Source organism: Drosophila teissieri, chromosome 3L (assembly GCF_016746235.2).
Source record: "Drosophila teissieri strain GT53w chromosome 3L, Prin_Dtei_1.1, whole genome shotgun sequence".
NCBI lineage: Eukaryota > Metazoa > Arthropoda > Insecta > Diptera > Drosophilidae > Drosophila > Drosophila teissieri.
Window position 1 is genome coordinate 4,707,899 of NC_053031.1, and position 19,111 is coordinate 4,727,009.

The following is a 19,111-nucleotide window of genomic DNA, read 5'->3' on the forward strand; positions in this document are numbered from 1 at the left end:
GGCCAAACTATCGCTCTAATTGCCATGGCCCCCAACACGTTAAGCGAGCTGCTGCCCCCCAAATGTTCCCCCGATGTTCTGGCATAATTAATAGTGGCTACTTTACAGCTGCGGAGCTGCGGAGCTGGTGTTCCCTTAGATATAAACACTACATGCATAATTATCTGGCTCGTTATTTATTGTGTGTACAGTACCGCTTTTGGCTTTTTGCACTGGGCCAACGTTGCGTATGAGCGTTGAACTGTGCGTGGGTGGTGGCCATTTGAGCGTGGCTCTCTAATGTCCAGCTGGTCGAAGCTGGGGAAGGCGAACCATTGTTTACTGGCCCTTTTCGGCCAGGGAACAGCCAGTCTGCAGTTGGCACACACACAGAGGGCATGCAAATTTTTGCACTCTGCCCTCGTCGGAAGTTGCTGGATTTTGATTTATGCCAACGAAATTTATGCCATACAAAGTGCGACTTGTCCTGTCTCTGGCTTAAAGTACTTAAAGTACGTGCATAGCCAAAATGTAAACTGAAATTGAAACCCCAGCAGCTTTAAGTCTGGCGGGAGGAGTAAATAGATTTCGTTATCGAAACGGTCGCATCTAGAGAACATCATCAACTTTGCGCCTTGTCAGACATTATAAACGGCCTGCACACGCCTCATTTATTATTTATTATTTGTACTTGCGACGAGGAGCTGCGTTTGCATGTAGGCAAATTTCACCAGCGAACATTAGCAGGCAGACATTTTATATACATTTTTTTTTGTATTCTTGTATTTTTGTATCCTTGTATTCGCCAAGCTATCACAATCGCCGAGCGAACGCGCGCACACCGGAAATACGAGCGGGATGCCAGGATGTCGGTCTGCAGATGGGCTGAATCTGAATGCTCGTCCCGTTCTTCAGCGCGAGCTGGTTCCTTTGAATGGCACTTGGAATATGGCTATGATTGCCGAGTTTATGCTCTTCGACAGCTGTTAATGGTGTAATCCCCTTGTTGGACGAGAGATCCTTTAATTAAGAGGCCACACGTTTGCCTGCTCTTTAATGGTTTGTAAGATTTTTATGCGATTTTCGGAAATTAGAATTTCTGAATGCTCGCACAGCCGACTGGCCGTTGGAACTGGCGGGCATGTTTAATTGTCGAGCTTATGCCCAATGATGCCGCTGATCTGCTCTTTTTGCTGGTTTATGAATACTTCCGTTTTAAGTCTGCTAATTCGATTAGCAGAAAACATATGCCACTCAACTAACCGAGGGTGGGATTAGCTTTTTAAGGGGTTGGATAACTGTCGTTGAACAGAAATTAAAAACAACCATCTTACTTCACAGATGCTGTATCTAAAAGCTCTCTCTATTCTAATCAGAATGTTTGTATATATCTTACAAATTTCAATTCAATTTGATCAAAATCGTTGGTTATAAAAGGTAGTTTATGGTGTTCTGTACTTATGTATTTTCTTAAATTTTAAAAGGACCTTAATTGTATCATCATTAATAAAAGAATTGTATGAATTGTATATAAGAATTACGAGTCTGGTAATCCGTGGTCGGAATATATACATACATTTTAAATGTATTCATGTATTTTATATACTTCTGCTAAAGATTTCCCCCATTCTTTGTTAAGTTTTGTGTACCTCAATTTATGTTTTATTATTGTATGTTGTATTAAAACAAACTTAAAGATTTATTATTTATAATTTACGTTTTAAGGCGGTTCATTTAAATGTTTTCCCATGTATATAAAAAATTAAACTGTTTAGATGTGATCTCTTCATTTCATTTAATGTTGCAACAGAGACTCGTCGGACTCTTGATTCATGTCAATATGATCGTTTCATATTTCAAGCATAACTCACCTCAGGATTGTGCCTGTATGTGCAATTAAGTTTATCCAAAAATAAGACTCCTCTTTGACTATCTGATAGACTTCCGTCGGGACAAAGTAAAGAAACAACTTTGGTAATCGTAAACACTTCACAATCGTTGGGAATCGGTGCAGTTAATCACTCACTCAAGTGCGTACAAATTGGCGACCGGAAGTGAAATTATTGTCAAAATGGCGACGGATATGCGACAAGTGAACGCGACAGCGACGCGCCACGCAAATGACGGTTTTGTTTGCAGCCAAAGTTTCGTAGTCCTCGAGCGGATATGCAAGGAAATTTGTCACTGCAAGGACGATGACAACGACGACGGCGACGACGACGACCAAGCCAACTGGACACCGACGGCAGCGGGCTCCTTGGGCATTTCTCGATGTCTTTTCGCACAGGTGCACAGGTGCACAAAAGGTGGGCGGTGGGCGATGGGTGGTGCGAGGTGGGTGGTGAGTGGTGAGCGGTTCGCAACGAAAGCGGAACGAAAATGAAATCAAAAAGCGAAATTTCTATAATTTCCGCACAAAAATTTCCGCGACACACTGGCAGGACATATGTGTGTGTCCTTGTCGGGTTTCTTTTTCGTGCGCTACCACGCCCACAGCCAGCAACAAGCTGGGCGTATGTGTCCAAGATTTCCGCACTGCTTGCCGTGTGTTAGTGTGTGCGCTGTGTGTGCCGTGTGTGTTCTGTGTTTTTTTTTGTGGTTTGTGCCTCTGTTTGCCGTTGTGCGCTGACCAAGAAAGGTTCGCTAGTTTGGTCCTTGCCCCGGGAATATTGACGACGTGTGACCGACGAATCTAAACCGCAAAGTACCGCTATTATGTCGTCCGCGACGTGTTGCACTTGGTAGCGCGCACTCCAAGTTAATGTGGCGGCCAGATCATCCCGTCCAGTCACCAGTCCTCCACGCTCAAAGATGGCGACACACTCCTCCCACAAGCGATGCCCCGACTGTGGCAGGGGGACGGTTGCTATCAGCGAGGATGTGTCACCCCATCGTCCTGCGTGCCTGCGGTGGCTGATGCGCAGGCGCGCTCTCCGCACCACAACCCCATCCACCGGCCCACTTTGCCGCTGCCCCGTTTATCTGCCGCTGTCATCGGCTGCTGGTGGGCGGAGCCAACTCTGTGCCATCGGGGGATGTGGATGTGGATGTGGTTGTGGATGCTACTACTGCCTTTTGGCCGGGTCCTTTGCTGCGCGTTCTTGGGGCATCATTAGTGCTGCCGAAGAGAGAAGACCCCATTTTGGGCGGAAGTGCGTATGAGCAATATTTTAACAATGGCGTTTAAAACAGTTAAAGAGCGTGTGCTGGTGTGCGAGGCCATTAGGACCTTAGTTTCTGCGGTGGCTTTAAGGCCCGCAGATAAGCCTCGCATAATAACATTTTAATTTCGAGCAGCAGTGGCCACAAAAGAGGCCCCAAGATACCCAGATGCGCCAGCTGCCTGCCAAAAAGGATATAATTAACATGCCAGCTGCTGCAGAGCACACACACACATGTGCCAAATGACGTCTAGATAAGCGGCGAGCATGGTGACATGATTTAAGGTCCTGCGATGGATGGGGCAGGATAATTTGCGATAAGCGGCTTGGGGGGTGATTAATTTGCCAGCTCAAGATGTCGAACGCCTTCAAAATGTCCTTAGCTCTTAGATTAAACTAATGAGCTGATGAATAAATTATTTTAATTAGAATTTAAGCAACAAACAGTTGCCTTGTCGTATTTAAAAAAGTTACTTACTTTTTATTTTATATTAAAACAAAATACGGCTTTCTTAAATTAAATCCACTAATAGATATCCATTTAAAATAAAAATATCCTCTTCAGGATAACGAAATGTAACGGTTAAGTAAGCTTACCAGTTCAGCTCAACTTTAAAGCTAGTACAGAGCTTTTAGTAAATGAGCAAACCCAAAGGCTTTCAAAAACATCCTTAATACCATCATATGGCGAACTTCGAGTTCTTACCCAAAATAAAACAAAGCATGTACAAAAATCATCAATCTTTTAATTGAACAAACACACAAATGTACACTTATCACAATAAGTTTTGCTGTCTATAACTCGTATGACATAAGTAGTCCCAAGTATAAAAAAGTCTGCTCAGTTGCACTTGATCAGTTAGCCAGTGGTAAAATAAGTTATAAAAGTAGTCCCAATTATAAAAAAGTCTGCTCGGTTGCACTTGATCAGTTAGCCAGTGATAAAATAAGTTATAAAAACGCGAAAGGGGCTCAGCGGGAAGAATGAATGTCTTGGAAATGCGTATGGAATTTTTAAAGCAAACTGCGAAGTCTTGGAAAAGTATCTTTGTGCCTTAGATGCGACTCTTGGAGCCCGATTTGACTTCAAATAGTTTGCGCACAAAGAAGACCTGGAAATAGTAGGTAATTAATAAAGGAAAAGCAAAAAAACGTGAGTATACTCGCCTGTATAGAGCACGTGATCAATATGACCACAATTTGGCTAATCGAGAAGGTTTGAATGTAGGCATTGTTGTCCAAGAGCAACGCATAGTCACGCGATTCGCGATGCCGGCTGTGCGCTTGATAGCCCATCATATCGTTGATGTTGCGCTCCACAGTGCCAATGGTGGCCTAAAGAAATAGATCAATGGGAGTATTTGTTGTTGGATTTTTGGGTGTGTCTCAAAACCAGTTTAGCTTACGGTGAAGTTTTGCATGTTCAGCTGCAGCTGTTCGATCTCCTTGGCGTACTTGTCCCAGGCATCGTACTTCACCACAGTGATGTAGATATTGACCAGCTTGCCAGCGAATCGGGCGAACTGGTTGTCGATGCAGACGGCGTAGTAGCCACCCGGCGACACCTGATCCGTGTAATCCGCAGTAGCCTGCCACTGGTAGGGTTTCACCACCTCACCAGCAGGATTGCGGACGGCGAAACCAGCCATTCCATCGCCTCCACGCACCACCTAGGGAAAGTCATATGATTACTTCGTTTGTTCAATATACAACTATCAAATACTTAAGTATTCCATGATAGCGAAACTTAATAGAATTAAAAATTTAAAATACAATCAGATGGCTTTCCTACTTCATTAACTGAATCATCAACGGGAAAACCAATCATTGGAACTAAATCATGCTATAAATCCCAAATCATACAATCTACTTACACTGAAGGACACGTAGAAAGTGGCGCCCGCCTTAACGTATTGATGGTAGCAGTCCTCCTTACCAGCATCTATGTGGACCTGAAAGAGAAACCACGTTCCCGGTGAAATTTGATCCTCTGAAGGAATACCAAAGCCAGAACCCACCTTGTAGTCCATGGCCACCGCTGGCAGGTTCTCGTACCATGGTTGTTGGGCCTCCTGTGCATTGGTTACGTCGATTAGGAAACAACAACAAATCACAGCAATCGGAAGTATAAGATTTAGTTGATCTCTCTGCCACGTCAATTGCATTTTGGGATTTATACTCGTCGGATTACTGCTGCCCGGGTGGGGATGAACTCAGGGGGATCCAATCTGCCGTTTCCTCTGAGCTCTCTGTCAACAAAATTGGAAATGGCACCGGTTAACTAGCTTTCTATTTGCCAAATTACCACAAAGTTAAATAAACGAATTCAATAAACAACCGACCTGTTGCTTAGAGGTGGACTTTTTTGTATGTGGTATTTTCTAGCGCAGGGCTGCCAGATCTGTGCAGTATGCAGCACTTTCAAATAGTGGCGGAGTTTTTAAAAATATTATTTCAAAGTGTAATTATTATAGTGTTCTGTATAGTGTGCTTAATATGTTTTTCCATTTTAAAAGCTTGATAAGCTGGGAACCACAAACTTAGCAATGAGTTTTTGAACTAAGAAGACGAACCCCTCTAAGTGTTTACATACTACGCACATGTAAAAACAGCTGCACTAGAATGGGTATGGCAACTCTAAAATTTGAATCTCATCTGCGGTGATTACAAAAGGATTTAAACAAAAACTAATCTGATTTACCACACAAGTTGAGCAATATTTTGGAATAAGAACAATGCACACTTTTTCAAGACTCTCAAAGCTGTCTATCTCCCTTATCGCCGACTTTCCCACCACTTCGTGATAACAACATCTGTTTACATATGTATGTACATATGTACATTTTGTTTGCGGCTTTTTTGCGATAATTAAACAAACACATACGCACATCGAGTGCTGATTAACCTCTACGGTTTGGAGAGGGTCAGATAAAAACGCAGTGAAATTGGCACTCGCCATCATTCCGCAAGTGCAGCCGGAGCCAAAATGGTTAACGTCACGGAGGACGTCTTTGCCAACGGAGCGGTGAATCCGTTCACCAAGTCGAAGGACACCATCAAGCGGTTCACCCTGACAAATGGAGCAGGAATGTCCGTGCAGTTGATCACCCGTGGAGCCACCATTACCAGCATAAAGACGCCCGATGCCAGCGGTCGAATAGATGACGTGACCCTCGGATTTGATGATTTGGCGGGCTATCAGAGCGAGAGGAATCCGTATTTTGGAGCAACCATTGGACGGGTGTGTAACCGGATTGCCAATGGTAGTTTTTATCTGGACGGAAAGCTGGTGGAGGTGTCCAAGAACCGGGAGAACAAGTTCCAGCTGCATGGCGGCTTTGTGGGCTTCGATAAGGCGCACTGGGAAGTTGTGGAGGTGCGTTGTGATGGTGTTACCCTGTCCCACACCAATCCCGATGGACACGAGGGCTATCCCGGTAAAGTGACAGCCACGGCAAGCTTCACCCTCAGCGAGGATAACTGCCTCCATGTCCAGATGACTGCAGTGACAGATAAAACCACACCCGTGAATCTCACCAATCACTCCTACTTCAACCTGGCTGGCCACAAAGCTGGAGCAAACGGTCTCTACGAACACACCATCGAGATAAATGCTTATGGGATCACTGAGACGGACCAGTCTTCGATTCCTAGCGGTAGGATTACACCCGTGGAGGGAACAGGATTTGATCTTCGTGTGTCCAGCAATCTGGGAGAACGCCTCAAGGCGCTGCAACCAGCTCGCGGCTACGATGACAACTTCTGTGTGACCTTTACTCCACCACAACCATTTGCCAAGGTGGCCAGAGCCACTCATCCGCCCAGCGGACGCTGGCTGGAGGTGGTCAGCAATCAGCCCGGAGTGCAGTTCTACACCTCCAACTTTATGCCGGATGTGGGACGCGGTGAGTCGCCCATTCCCGGCAAGGATGGAGCTGCCTATGCCAAGCATGGTGCCTTCTGTCTGGAGACACAGAAGTTTCCCGACTCCGTGAACCACAGCAATTTTCCCTCGACCATTTTGCGACCTGGCGAAAGCTACCAGCATGAAGTCATCTACAAGTTCGGAGTTTCTCACTAAGTGAGAATCTTATCTAACCCATATATACGAATATGTACCATGTATCCGACTAACCAAGCAACCCGTAATTATTATAACCAATAAACCAAAATAACGCAGATTATGCAAAGAGGTTCGAACACGACGCGATCATAAAACCGTGGCAATCAATGAAACCCACGAGTGCGGGCCATATATAAAGCTGTTGAAGGGTTTGGAGTTGTAAATCAATTGAAATGATTCTCCAGCTGGTGCTTATCGTGCAGTTCTCTCTGGGATTTGGCCAGGAGATCGGCTCCCTGCGAATTATGAATGGCACTGCAGCGAAGGCGAGGCAGTTTCCCTACCAAGTTGGACTACTCGTCCACTTTGAAGGATCAACGGATGAGCCCAATTTGTGCGGAGGCACCATCCTCAGCAATCGTTGGATTGTAACCGCAGCCCATTGTCTCCAGGATCCCAAGTTGAATCTGTAAGTAATAGGCTCATACTCCTATGATTTATATATTCATCATTCTCACCTACTTAGCTCAAAAGTGCTGGTCCACGTTGGTAATGTGACATTCTTTGACGATAAAGAAATCGTGGTCAACCGAAGTCACACCATTATCCACAAGAAATTCAACCGAAAGACCGTGCTGAACGATATAGCTCTGATCAGATTGCCCAAGAAACTTACTTTCAACAAGGATATCCAGCCCGCTAAGTTGCCCAGTGCTAGGAAGACATATACAGGTCGCAAAGTCATCATTTCGGGATGGGGTCTTACCGCCACGGAACAGCCCAGCCAGGTGCTCCAGTACATCCGGGCGCCCATCATCTCGAACAAGGAGTGCGAGAGGCAGTGGAACAAGCAGCTGAAAGGCAAAATCAGGAAGGCCGTGTACAGCTCCTTCATCTGCATCGATTCCAAGAAGGGTCTGCCATGTCGCGGCGACTCCGGCGGTCCGATGGTCCTGGACGATGGCAGCAGAACACTGGTGGGCATCGTATCCCACGGATTTGATGGCGAGTGCAAGCTGAAGGTGCCCGACATTTCCACGCGCGTTTCCTCCTTCCTCAAGTGGATCAAATACAACACTGGTGGACTGAAATAGTCGATGTGGAGTCGAAAGAATTAAAAGTCGAATCTCTTTTCAAACGTGTGCTTTATTCTTATTACTTCATACAAACTCCCATACACTTTCTCGTTCTCCGTTCCATTTTCATAATATTCTCTTGTGGCTTTGCTAAATTTGTTATCGTTTCTTAATGTTGGTTGTTGGTTTCGATTTGTATGTTATTTGTGACGTTGCATGTCGTTTAAACAATTTGTTTATGATAATGTTTAGATGTTCTCGTTTTGTGGGCTTTGTTTACGTGTGAGTGTGGTTAATGTTGCTGATTATTTGCAATTCTTCCCCTTGCTTTAATTTACCTTATTTGTTCTCGCTATTTCGTAAATGCAGTTCTCAAAATGTACACAAAACAAAAAAAGAAGTGGAAATGATAGAGTACAATGAGTGTGAGTGATATAATTTGGTTCTTTCAACGATTCTTTTAGTATTTTCCCTATATGTACAAAAAGTGTAAACGAAATTGTGGAAAAGCTATACAATTTGTTAGTTAACAAAGCGAATAAGTTTATAAGAACTCGGCTGAATAAATTAGTTTCTTTTCTTTTCATTTCGATTTGTTTGTAGTTTTCGTTTTTTTTAATACGGCTGCTTGAAGACTTCAGAAAAATTTGTTTGTAACTAGCGTAAAATTTGTTATCTTTCGTTTAAATATATAAAAATGCACATATTATCCGTAGAAAATAATAAATTTAAAGTAATTGTTAAATTGTTTTTTGGTTTTTTGTTTTTTTTTTGTTTTGTAATTTTTTGGTAAGATTTTTTCATTATTTTCGTTTGCAGCTTGTCTTGTAAAAATGATCAAGTAATTTACTATGCGTTCAACTAGTTTTATTTTCGTATTGAAATATATATGCTTTTTATATATATAATTTTGTAACTTTCAATATTGCGTTTATCATTTGCCTATAAATCCATAGAGTTAGTGTGACTTGTAACTATATGTTATCATAAATATTTATTATTACGGTGACCTGTTCCAATTCACAGTTTATATCGAAAACCGAAAACCGAAATGGAGTTTTGCGGCATTTTTTTTGCATTTGGAAAAATGATTCGAGAACAGATTTTCAATCGTTAGTTGAAGTGTAAATTTTGTATGCATTTCCTTCGTATAAAATGTTGGTTGGGCTTTTTGTATTTTACTTTAACATACGCAAAATATATTTTGTATATTTTCCATGTTTCGCTTAACTAGGGCATTATGTATAAGTTAATATTAATTATTACTTTTGCTAAACTTTGCCTTCTTTTTGGTTGTTTTACTTTTACTTTTACGTTTACGTTTTTTGGTTTTTTCATTTTTTCGTTTTTTCCATTTGTTGAAACAGTAACTTTCAGTCATCTTGTAATCATAATAGATACATACATATATGCAATATTACATACGTACAATAATATTCTGGTTTCGTAATTTCAATTTGTTATGAGCGCCGCGTACAATGCATAAAAAACGCACCTCCGTTCTTTCTTATATAGTGTGTCGTGTTCGTAACTCACATTCGATTAGGTTTCTCTCAATATCAATCAATATCAATATCGGTTGTATAAAAGCTAAAATGTTTCCGCTGCGTATGACAAAGTTACCTATTTTCCCGATCCGATCGGGCGATCCAAAAAGTGCCAACACACACAATTTTCATAAAAATGTCCCGCTACCGCTCAAACAAAATTTGATTAGATATTCGGTTTCGATTTTCATAAATTGTTTGCTTGGTTTTCACATTTTTATTTGCATTATCATTTTAAGTTTTCTTTTCATCTTCTTTTGGCAGTTATCGTTTGTTAGGTTCTTTTGACATGTTTGTGGTTGCTGTTTGCTGTTGTTGTTGCTGCTGCGATATCGGCTGAATATCATATCATTGATTTCTCGTATGTATATCTTCGTTATCGTTATCATTAATTATGTATATGCTAAGCAACTAACATTGGACCATTTCCATTGCGCGACGCACTATATAAGAAAACTAGCTACTTGATTAATTTACCTTTATCCATATATGCATATATAATATATATGTATATTATACTCGTATTTATATATTTATATTCGTATTATAATGCAGTTACGTTGCGTTACGTTATTGAAATGAAATCACGCCGGCAGCCGGAGCACTGCCAACGAAAGGAAACGGAAACCCATGCTGCCCATGCTGCCCATGTGACCATGTGGCCAGCAACGCCCCCAATCTCAGGCCCAGTTCCAGCCCAGCGGAAAAGTATTGTACAGCGAATGCATCCATCCGGCGAACTGCATCTCGATCAACTGGAACAGCTGCTGTCGCAGGCAGATCCCCACGGCCACCACCACGACTACGACGGCAAAAAGTCATCAGTCGCACTCCGGTCCCTCCGAGAAGTGGCCACGCACATCCAGGGCCGAGGCCAGCTGAAAGATGATGTGCGACAGCGAGGGGTGCTCCAGCAGTTCGTTCGCCGGCAGCTGCGGCTCACAACGCGGTCTCATGTGCCGCCCCCGGAATCCGCGGTGCAGACGCAGCACCACATCACAGAAGACGAAGCGGAGGATGAGGGTGCGCAGGAAGTCGTCGCCGAAGAACTGCACGTAGGAGGAATCTGCAGAAAGGAATAGATTAGTATATATCTCTCTAAGGAGAACTATCTCAAGAGTTAAGGACACCCCCACTAATCAAATTTTCACCATAACCCGACTGATAACGCACCTATGAATCCAATGCCCTGCTCGATCTCATCGATGCGACACCGGGTGACGAGGCGCGAGGCCTCCGTGATGAAGCGATCCACGTAGGTCTGGCAGCGTTCCCAGTGGTGGATGGGCACGTCTCCAACGTTGCAGATGTAGCAGAGGGCGGTGAGCGGGGAGTGCAGGAACAACGTAAACAGCGAGCCATGATGCTGGACATCAGCTAAAATGATACAAGCCAAAAAGGATATCAGTGCCTGGTGTAGCGGGTGGTAGGCGATGAAGATCCTACCCTGGAATGCGGGCGGCACATCCTGCGGGGACATGAGCACCACCAGCGGCTGGCCAAAGTAGCGCGGTATGTGCTGAAAGACAAACGAGTTGTCCGAGTCGATCACAACGAACATTGGCCGGCGTGTGAACGGATATAGATCACCCGGATATAGGCAGTGGTTCTCCTTGTACGATTTTCCTCGGCACGACAGCCCGCCACCATCCACACTGTCCCGCTTCACGCTGGTGGCCAGGCCGCCCAGCTCGTAGCCAACTGAAACAGCAAATCAAATGATTACTCTAGATAACAGTGATATGGCGGTGTACTCACAATCCTCGGGATGTTTGGTGGTGGAGAAGCAGCCATCGGCGGACATGTAGAGCAGCAGGGCACCGCCCAGCGGCAGTTCCTTGGAGCCGCTGGCGAGGAACACCAGCAGCTGGCTTATCGAAGGTTTGTACAGCAGATACTTGTGGGGATTGTCACGAAAGGCCCGCCCATTCTCCATGTAGCCCTTGGAGCCCGGCACTCCGTACGGCGGTATACGGCTGGCCGCCGGACTCGCATCGTGTCCGTGCAGTCCGTGGGCCATGCTCAGTGGATTCGTGGTGGACTCCGTGGGCTCGCGCTCCAGCGTCTGCAGCATGCGGAACATGTCCATGGTCAGTTCCGAGAACTTGGCCTGCTCGCAGGCGGAGCCCACGATCAGGATCTCCTGCAGGCTGAGCGTCATGTGCGGCGAACGCTCGCAGGGCGGCGTCGTCAGCGGCGACAACCTAGAACCGGAACCACTGGACACATCAGTCGGGGTAGTCGCACTCGTCCTCAGGCGGATGGCGGGGCCCGTGCTTTCACAGAAGAATTGAGAATGCGGCGCACTAATGAGGTGACAAGGGTATGGGAGGGGGGAAGTGTTCTTTTTTTTTTTGGGGGGGGGGGGGGGGGGGTCGTGGACCAAATGATAATGAAATGATAACGAAATGATAACATCTTGTGGAGTGTGTGTGCGGTGCGGCAATGAAGCTGTATTCTTTTACTTAGATCCTTACTGTATTTAGATCCTTATACAGTTTCTTTGAGAATAAATAGACATAGTTTCATTGCAACACCTGGATGTTGTGATTGGTTTGAGGGGTGTTTTGGGGACAGAGATCATGGTTAAAGTGCGTGACAAAATGACAACGGTGAGTGTTCTTTGGTGTTTCAAGTCTTCTGTGATAAGCACAACAAATGATCAAATAATCAACGGCAACGGAACTCAAGCAAAACTCGTATACCTACGCAAACAGAACAGGGCATATGTACATTGTACATATAGGCATATACTCGTACATACATATGTACTTATAGACAGATAGAGGCTATACACTTGGCCACCCACAAGCTGTCCAAACTCCTCCTCCGCCGACGAAAGCACGGGCAAATACGCGTGTACGGACAGAGGCTGTGCTAACGACTCACCTGTGCGACAGGATGATGGGATTGGAGTCGGCGTGGAGGACGGCCACCGCCGCCTCCGCCTTGATGAAGCCCTTGATCTCCTCGAGCACCAGCGACCACTCCAGATGATCCTCCGGCTCGTAGCTGCGGGGAAATCTGGGGATTAATACGGAGTCAAAAAATTGGGCAACCAAGTAATTACGTGTTGGTGTACTCCTGTATTTGTTTTTCCAGCTCGGTGACCAGCTCCCGCACCAGCTTCATCTTCTTGAGCAGCAGGCACACCACAATGAACCGGGCATAGTATCGCAGCTTTTTCACCATCAGATCCGGACGATCCTCCTTGGCCGCCCGCGAGTAGTAGGCCCGCCCCCTAATTGCCGCATAGAACTGATACGCCTCGTTCAGGTAGTTGGTTTCGCTCGTTCTTAAGCTAAAGATGTAGCATTCATATATTAGCTTTTCTTGTTTTTCTTACATAATAAGTACTTACTAATAGTGATAATAAAGCTGGCCAATCTTGCTTGCTATTTCGCCGATCTGCCAGCGCTTCAGGCCATACTTGGAGTCCAGTACCATGCGATGTTGCTGCTGGAACTTCCACAACTTGGTGTAGACATCGAAGGTGCGGCCGAAGTAGGCTTGCCACTGCCGATGGCCATACTGAGGCAGATCCCTGCAGATTCATATATATATATTCCATTAGTTAGCATCATAAAAGATACTTCAACTAGATGGACTCACCTGAGCCCGTTGAAGAGCTGCTTGGACTTCTCTAGCAGGTGGCAGAACTCCAAAACTAGCTTTCGATCCTGTTCCTCCGTCGATTCCATTTTCACCATGCCGTTCTTCTCAACCTCCACCGCAATGTGTTATGTCTGCGAATTGGTTCTGCTGCAATGCACGTCATTGATTTGGTTAAACTCAAGTGCGTTTGGTAATTCCAGTCTATGAACTATGAACACACTGAATCGTGCTATTTCTCAATATGTATCTACCCATCCATCCATCTATCTATCTATCTATCTATTTATATATCTATCTATCTATCTATCTATCTATCTATCTATCTATCCATCTATCTATCTATCTATCTATCCATCTATCTATCTATTGGTGCACGTATCTATGGCAAATGAGGGGGCCAAATGGGCTGACTGCCCACTTGAGATTCATTCAGCCGCTCGTTGAGCCATTGTTGATGTGGATAATGTGCATAATGACGAGGATGATGTCAATGGGCGTGCTGCTGATGCCGGGACTTTGCTTACAATAAAATGAAATGCCAATGCGGCTTTTTTGCCCCACAAATATACTAGTGCCACGCGTATTAAATTTTTAATTTTTATGCTCTCGAAACCAACGAGGAATTCCGCTTTCATTTGCTCTTTGGCTCTGCTTTTTTCTAAGCCGCTGAGGTAGCGAGTTTAAAGTCATAACTGAAAGGATTCATGATCTCGATTCCCAATGCCGATTCCAATACGAATTCAATTAAAATTTCAATTTGGTAAAAACAATTATGTAGCCTTTTAAGTGCACACGAACAGATGGATGAGATGACCCGGATGGGAGATGAAATGGGTTGGGACAATCGTTATACTGGCTATGCATCAAAAGCTCAATTAATAACGCCCGACCAGGCGACCAGGCGAAATTGTTTGCACAGAGAAAAAAAAATAAAACACACACACACACACATAGACATAGACATACAGGAGCGGAGGAAAAACCCGGAAAATGTCGAGCAGGGCAGAGCGGAAAACAGAGTAAATGCACAAAAGGGTCGGCAGTGCAAATGGCGCCGCAGCGGCCACATTGATTTGGCTTTGGCCAAACTAGGTCGTTCCACAGAGCACAAAAACTTTCAATATGAGCTCATCAGCCAGCAGCCCAGTACACAGAGAGAAATCGGGGTAACTACAAACAATTCACTGGCTAAATAGAACTAAGTAAGATATCAAGTTGTTGAAAAACTATTTCATGCTTTCAGAAAATATAACTTGTATGCACTTAAGAAGAACATTTTGCTTTTAGCTTTTTTATCAACATTTTCTTGCTGTGCACTTAGAATTGGTAACTGAAGATGTGAGTCGGTGGCTGGGAGATGGAGTAAATATAGTTTTTTTCCTACTTTTGGAAGGGAAACTGCGTCAAATATGCGTCACCTCTGCAAGAGGCCAACCAACAAGTCGATGTGGGGCACACACAGCGAGGCAGGACGCATTTATGGCGCCCTAATCAAATTAGGCTTCCATTTAGCGCGTTAAAATTACATAATATGAAAATTACGCATACGCAGCGTTAACAAACAAGCAGCGAGTGGAGTAGTATCAAAACAAAAAAACAAAGCTGACTAACCAGCTCGCCCACTCAGTCAGTGAATGACAGACGACTGGCTGGATGCTCCTCCTCCTCCTGTGGCTGACTTCATCATCCTCGCCCGGCTATCATCCTCGGCAGCAGTTAACCAACATCATCAGCATGTCAACATGTGGAAGCCGGAAATGAAGAAACACAAATACTAAGCAGAGTCGTTGCCACTGCTATGCTGCTCATTAACACCCTTCCCCTTCCCCTCGTCAAAAGGACTCCTGTCCTGGCCCGGCTCCTCCACCCCGCATCGTCCTCTTGCCCACCCCCAAACGGAGACACACACTAGCAGTTGGTGCAGGCCTGCGTCAGGATGTCGTCCTGCCACCAACAAGTGCGTCCCTATTCGAATTTTAAAACCACTGAAGGTGTCCTTTGAACTTAAATCAAATTCCGTTTTTAACGAAACATAAATATATAAAGAGTTAATTTTCCAAGAAATATATATCACTCTAAAGACTAGTAATACAAATTGTTATGAGATTTCTATGTGAAAAAGTACTTTCATCTTATTATTTTATTAAATAGAATCCTATCTAGTATTAACTCAGTTCTACGTTTTAGTTTTTAAAAGAAGTCCTTTTTGTTTCATTCCGCGACACTTTTGTCGCCTGGCTGGAGTCAGTCAGTAGTTAACGTGGCAAAGTTTTTCCACTTTTTTTGCGCTGTTGCGTGTTGTTGTCGTTGTTGTTGTTCTTGCCTGTGTGACAATGTGTACTACAGCAGCAACAGCAACAGCAACAGCAACAAGAACAACAACAACCGCTACGAGAGTGAGTACAACTGTTGGGGAAAATCCCAATCCCAGTCAAACAAAGCGTGCAAAAAAAGCAAGCGGGGGCGGAGTATGCAACGCACTTTGGCGCCCATCGGCAGCGTGGCAGTGAGGGGTAGTTGGTTGGAGGTGGTGAAAGGGGAAAAGGGAGTTGGTGGGCGGAGTGGGCGGTCCAGTCGCGCTTTTGACTGACTGCCAGTGCGTGCATGTGTGGGTGAGTGTGTCTTTCAATGCCCGCCAGCACTTCTGCAACAGCAACAAAGGCAACACTACACGGCGAAAAATAAATACTCGGCGATCAAAATAAGATCAATTAATTATATTTAATTAAAATATTGTATATATATATATGTATATATATTGAACCAATAAAAACATCTCTAAATTAAAATCTGAAGATAGCTAAATATGTGGATATCTTTAGCACCTTGCTGTAAGCTACTTTAAAAAGATTTAAAAATTAATTTAAAAGATTTTAGTTTTTTTTCTATAAGATCTTATTTTCTTACAGTGCGAAAAGCCGAACTGATCAAGCGCACTACCCATTGTGGGAAGCAAATTGTACTGTTTGCTAGTTGCCTTAACATTTTTTGAAGCACAGTCTATAGTCTTTTTTGAAAACCCAGGTAATTTTTAAATTGAAGCGATTTTTTCCGCGTGGAGCGAAACTATTCGCTGCTGCACCGCGCTCTTTGCTATTTGGCAAAGCTGCACATTTTTTCCGTTTCGCTCCTTTTCTTTCGGAAAGTGGCAGTGTGTGTGTGGTTGTGTGTGTGTGTGTGGGTGGGTGGGGTGTGTAATCCTTCAAAGGCATTGTAGGCTACACATTTAATGGCATTTTGACGCTGCTGCCGCTGATAATGATGTTGTCGTACATGCAACGTCCGCATCCGCAGCAAACTTCAAGTTGTCTGTTCATTCTGTTCCCTTGGTTCTGCTGTCCTGCAGTACTCCTGCTGCCCCTGCCCCCCAAAAAGGACCTCCCCCCGCCACATCCTCCGTGCAGCCGTTCAGTCATTAGGACTTATGAATTTCGGCTTAACAATTGAGCGGCTCGAAGTGCGATGGCGGGGTAGAGGTGTCTGCAAAACTTCGGCATAGTTCAGCCTTCATAATTAATGGCAGCGTAGCTGGGTAAAAAAAAAAAAGAATACTAATTCCAGAACGAGGCGTACATATAGAAACCAACTACTTGAGTGGGCCAACTTTGGCCTAATGATACAGACAGACGGACAGGCAGTCGGTCCGAAAGTTACAATTCTCATATCTCGCAGCTCGCATCTCGCTGCAGACATCACAAGCTGCAGGAAAACTTTGTCAGGAGCAGGACCAAAAACCGGATGCGAGTGACCAGCGGAGAACTTTTGCCTTTGGCCCCCAGGACACTTTTTGTGAACTGTTCGACTGTCGCCCGGGGGCAATTTACATTTCACATTTAATTGGCAATTTCTATTTATCGAAATTGATCTCGCACCGAAGTGGGCGAAGGATGTTTGTATTTTACTGTGCCAACTGTGTACAGAAGTTGGAAAAGTAAATTTATCAGGCGCACACAGTATGGAATACTTACGATAGGCCATTTATATTCATAGTTCTATTCGAAAACCTGAATATTTGTAAAGGTAATAAATCGGAACTTGAACGAAATGTCCTTAATTTACAACCCATTTTAAGTGAAGCTAGCGAGCAATCAAATTAGCAAGTAATATATTTTTAAAATTTTCTAACTAAATAAAATTTTTTAAAACCGTATTATCCATTTGAAGACTACATATGTAGATAACTCGTATCCTTTACAGGTAAAAAATAAATCTCTGTTATTTTTTCCACTCTCCCTTGTGTACTAATATTTGTACTATATCCCAAGTTGAAAAAATCATAGTTGCGATTTGTTGTGCTTTATTTTCCATTTCCCAGGGGAAACCCCACCGCGCACTCACCTTTTCATTGTTGTATCTGCTGCTGCCACCAACAACAACAGAAACAGCAGCGGATGCGGATGCGGAAGTCGCAGTCGCAACCTCTGCTAGCAGTCGCGTCGCCCTGCACTTGACATATGTTTTGCCGGATCTGGTCAAGATCGTATTCTATAGCTTAGCGCTCGAACACTTTGCCACTTGCCACTTTTCACTCACTGCACTCACACGCGGGGCACTTTTTATATATATATATATTTTTTTTTTGCCGGTTTGCAAGTTGCCCTTGTTGGCAATTTCACCGAGGACTTTAGGGGGCGATTCGAAATCCGTTCTCAATCTTTCAGTGATACTTGGGCAATATCCCGGAACTGGAGCATTACGTGCTGGGGGGATTAAGCGGGGAGAGCGATTGTGAGTGGAGAACGCTGCGACCGTCGCGTTTGGCTGCACAGTATTGAATTTTTTCGCATTTACATTTTTAACGAGGAGGGTTGGGGGTTGGTATTGATTTTTTTGCCACTTTGACAGCTGCGTGGTGCCAGCGCTGGCCAACAGAGGGCGTCGCTGACAGTTGCCAAATTCGCGGGGGTTGAACAGCTGACCGGCGAAAAGCCGTTACAAGTGGAGACTTCCAAGTGCAACACTCTACAGGGGTAGTAAATTGACCAAATTTAACGCTAGGTGGCGCCACTTTCGAGCCAATCAGCTGATAAAGTGGACTGTGTCGTTCCACAAGTCTTCATTAACCCACAAAACCGCTTTTGTAGAAATTTTAAAATAATAAAAGTATTGTCTTGGGAAAAATCTGATACAAATATTTATATTCCTCCACCTGAAAACCAATATTCAAATTTCGAAAACACATATCTGGCTCTTTTTCTATTTTTATCTAGGGTCACACTACATGAACACATTTCTTGAGTTTTATTGCAATACATAAGTTCAATAACATTTACATTTCGCATTACATAAAAGCGTTTTCAATTATATTTGGTTGGTTGCTTGATAAATTTGGGACTAAAATTGTTGCGGTTTTAAGTGCTTTTTCACTATCACAATGAAATAAATTACATTGTTTGGATACAGTATACAATAAATATATATGCTTAAGTGTGTATATACGCTACATGTAAAACAGTATCTAGTCGCATGATAGGTTAACCATATTATATGGCAAATACAGATACATACATACATATATAATCCTCTATCTATCATTACAAGACGCCAGATTTTTCTCTCATTTGGAATATGCGCGTAGCTTTTCAGTCTTTCAATAAATCCAAAAATCTAAACGTCAAAGCGTCCTAGTTGTATCGCCTATATATAAAGTGAGTTTCATATACGTAAGAT

General features: G+C 43.8%; 4 protein-coding genes across 5 annotated transcripts; 2 read left to right on the top strand and 2 right to left on the bottom strand.

The window, feature by feature from the left end:
* Positions 1-3,866: 3,866 nt before the first annotated feature.
* Positions 3,867-5,558, bottom strand: LOC122617003 (transmembrane emp24 domain-containing protein B). 2 transcript variants are annotated; one of them, XM_043792635.1, is made up of 6 exons: positions 5,483-5,558; positions 5,159-5,389; positions 5,015-5,092; positions 4,547-4,810; positions 4,308-4,475; positions 3,867-4,252 (listed from the first exon to the last, which is right to left on the bottom strand). In XM_043792635.1, the coding sequence occupies exons 2-6, from the start codon at positions 5,303-5,305 to the stop codon at positions 4,196-4,198; spliced, it is 714 nt and encodes a 237-aa protein (XP_043648570.1). In that variant the 5' UTR covers positions 5,306-5,389; positions 5,483-5,558; the 3' UTR covers positions 3,867-4,195. The 2 variants fall into 2 exon arrangements, with proteins under 2 accessions (XP_043648570.1, XP_043648569.1); XM_043792634.1 differs by lacking the exon at positions 5,483-5,558 and having other exon boundaries at positions 5,159-5,471.
* A 260-nt stretch (positions 5,559-5,818) lies between these two features.
* LOC122617001 (galactose mutarotase) lies at positions 5,819-7,333 on the top strand. The gene has a single exon (XM_043792632.1). The coding sequence runs from the start codon at positions 6,127-6,129 to the stop codon at positions 7,219-7,221; it is 1,095 nt and encodes a 364-aa protein (XP_043648567.1). The 5' UTR covers positions 5,819-6,126; the 3' UTR covers positions 7,222-7,333.
* Positions 7,334-7,431: 98 nt separating this feature from the next.
* On the top strand, positions 7,432-8,341 carry LOC122617002 (chymotrypsin-2). Its single transcript, XM_043792633.1, has 2 exons — positions 7,432-7,672; positions 7,730-8,341. Exons 1-2 carry the CDS (start codon positions 7,437-7,439, stop codon positions 8,295-8,297), a joined length of 804 nt encoding a protein of 267 aa, XP_043648568.1. The 5' UTR covers positions 7,432-7,436; the 3' UTR covers positions 8,298-8,341.
* Positions 8,342-9,197: 856 nt separating this feature from the next.
* LOC122617080 (protein SCAI) lies at positions 9,198-18,022 on the bottom strand. The gene is made up of 9 exons (XM_043792766.1): positions 17,780-18,022; positions 13,439-13,588; positions 13,188-13,370; positions 12,897-13,127; positions 12,716-12,838; positions 11,585-12,030; positions 11,273-11,527; positions 11,000-11,203; positions 9,198-10,892 (listed from the first exon to the last, which is right to left on the bottom strand). Exons 2-9 carry the CDS (start codon positions 13,534-13,536, stop codon positions 10,648-10,650), a joined length of 1,785 nt encoding a protein of 594 aa, XP_043648701.1. The 5' UTR covers positions 13,537-13,588; positions 17,780-18,022; the 3' UTR covers positions 9,198-10,647.
* Positions 18,023-19,111: the final 1,089 nt, after the last annotated feature.